This window comes from Aureococcus anophagefferens (assembly GCF_000186865.1).
Source record: "Aureococcus anophagefferens unplaced genomic scaffold AURANscaffold_1, whole genome shotgun sequence".
NCBI lineage: Eukaryota > Pelagophyceae > Pelagomonadales > Pelagomonadaceae > Aureococcus > Aureococcus anophagefferens.
The window spans coordinates 2467677-2470226 of record NW_008705561.1 but is presented as its reverse complement, the minus strand read 5'-3'; the positions used below and the strand labels follow the sequence as shown (position 1 = coordinate 2470226).

The following is a 2550-nucleotide window of genomic DNA, read 5'->3' as shown; positions in this document are numbered from 1 at the left end:
GGCGCCCGACGCGCCCGCGACGCGGGCCTGGGCGCGCGAGACGGGCGACCTCGTCGCGGACGCGGTCCGCGCGATCCAGGAGGCGCTCCGGCGCGCGTTTCCCGGCGCGCGGCTCGTCCAGTGCGGCGTGCCGCGCCTCGACCGGCGGAACATGGCCTACGCGACGCGCGTCATCGCCCGCGCGAACGCGGCGCTCGCCGAGGGGCCCGCGGAGTGGCTCGACCTGGACGCGGCGCTCGCGGGCCGCGGCGTCTTCGAGCCCGACGGCATCCACCTCACGGAGGCCGCCTACCGCCGGCTCGGCGCGGCCCTCGCCGCGAGGCTCCCCGCGGGATAATCGCCCCCCCTGGGCATCTGGTCGCTTCCCCGCGGTGGGTCGTTACCGCGGGCCTTCGGCGCGGCCGTTCGCCCCCCCTACTCGACGGAGTCGAGGGGGTCGTTGTTCGCGTCGGGCGCGACCTTGGGCGCGCGGGGGTCGATCTCCGGGTTCGGCGGCGGGGGCACGTAGCCCTCGCGGAGGAGGGGCTTGTTGATGATGCGGTTCCAGATGCCCCACTGCTGCCGCGCGGAATACTGGTGGCAGACCCACATGTAGAGGCGGTGCTGGCCGTAGTGGGGGTCGAGCATCCAGTAGATGACCATGCAGTTGTCCTCGCCGGCGTTGATGGCCTCGAGGGAGTTGCCCTCGTAGTCGTTGAAGGGCGGCTTCGACAGGCCCTCGGCCGCGTCGCCGTAGAGCAGGTCGCCGCGCTCGAAGCCGATCATGACGCCCACGGAGAAGTTCTTGCCCTTCTTGCAGCCGTGGCCGTAGACGTTCTTGGGCGTCGGGAGCTTCGAGCCCTCGACCATCTTGTCGTGGTAGCGGTTGCCCGTGCGCGTCCACTTGAGGATCGTGTCCCACTCCGTGCCCTCGCCGAGCGAGAGGCGGCACATGTCCGCGAGGTGCTTGTAGACCGCGTCCTTCTCCGCCTGGGGCTTGTCGGACTGGAAGACCTCCCAGAGCGTGTCGGCGACCTCCGGGTGCATGCCCTTCTGCCAGCCCACGGGGCTCCGGAAGCCCACGTACTCCTCCCACATGCCGTAGTCGCACGCGCAGCAGATCCAGTGGCAGGGGTTGCCCATGAGGAACGCGTAGTGGCACTTGCCCTCGATCTTGTGGTCCATGTCGGCCTTGAAGTCCGGGTAGGGCACCGTGAACTCGCCCTTGAAGTTGGGGTCGCGGTAGAACGGCCCGCCGCGGAGCCGCTCGTCGTCGGGGTCGAGGCCCTCCTTCCAGTTGTCGGGGATGTGGGACGTGTCCCAGCGCGACTTCCGCGGGTTGCCGTCGGCGTCGAGCTTCACGTTGCCGTCCTCGTCCTCCGTGTCGCTGCCCATGTCGCCGAAGCCCGACACGAACGGCTCCTCGTCGTCCGGCGCGTCCGTCGTCTCGCCCTCCGTCGTCGTCGTGTCGCCGGCGCCAAAGGTCGGCTGGCGCGGCGGCGCGGGCTTCGGGGCCGGGGCCGGGGCCGCCGACGACGGCCGCGGCGGGCCGATGCCGAGGCCCTCGGCGCCGGACGACTCGGCGTCGGTCGTCGTGTCGCCCATGCCGAAGGACGGGCTCGCCGGCACGGGGCTCAGCGCCGGCGCCGGCGCCGGGCCGCGCGCCCGGGCGATGCCCAAAGCGTCCGTGTCCGTGTCCGTCTCCGACGTGTCGCTCGCGCCGAAGGACGCCATGGTGGTGTCGGCTCGGAAAAGCAAGCTATACGCAGCCCACTTCGCGTGAGTCGGAAAGCAAGGTCTATACGCAGCCCTCGCCTGCAGCTGAGGAGTGCAAGTTGTACTGCAATGAGACTGGAGGAGCAGGGGTGTGCTATGGCTCGAGCTGCGCAGGCTCCTGCGGCAATCGTTCTCCTCAGACTGCTGGTGCTGCCCTGTGCCACCCCGCTGCGAGCACCGCCGCTGCATCGCTCGCGCCTGCCGCCGCTGCGCGCCGGCGACGCGCCGTCGCCGTACCCGCCGCTCGCCGAGGCGGACATCGCCGCCCTCTTCCGGGAGGTGCCCGTCTTCACGCTCGCCAACGACGAGGGCAACCTCGCCCTGCTCAACGACGGCACGACCAAGGCCGTCGAGTTCTACGTCGACGTCGACGTCGCCGTGCAGCGCAAGCAGTTTTGGGACGAGGACGACCACCTGACGGTGAAGCCGCTGTCGCTGGGCAAGGCGCTCGCGGCCTACGGCGACGACGAGGACGGCGCGCGCTTCGTCGCCGGGCCGCGGGAGCTCGCGCGGGCGCGGTCGATCTTCGTGCGCTGCGTCGGCGGCGACGCGCCCGAGGACCCCCGGGAGCTCCTCCGGGCCTACGAGGCGCTCGACGACCGCCGATCCTTCGCGGAGCCGACGGACGTGCCCCTCTTCTGCGTCGACGCGTTGCGCCGCTCGGCGGACGAGCCGGCGCCGTGGTACTTCAGCATGAGCGACCTCCTCGAGACCTGGACGTCCGCGGGCGGGACCGAGGCGGCGGCCCTGGACCGCGTGAAGATGGTGAACCTCCGCGAGATGCTGCGGCTCCTC

At 71.6% G+C, this 2550-nt stretch overlaps 1 protein-coding gene across 1 annotated transcript in view; it reads right to left on the bottom strand.

Moving 5' to 3' along the window:
- Positions 1-414: 414 nt before the first annotated feature.
- Positions 415-2550, bottom strand: part of AURANDRAFT_70594 (hypothetical protein) — a gene marked incomplete at both ends in the record, with an annotated part of 3556 nt that continues 1420 nt past the window's right edge. Inside the window, one exon of the mRNA XM_009034162.1 lies at positions 415-1724. Within this exon, the coding sequence (XP_009032410.1) occupies positions 415-1724 (1310 nt within the window). The remainder of the gene's footprint in view (positions 1725-2550) is intronic.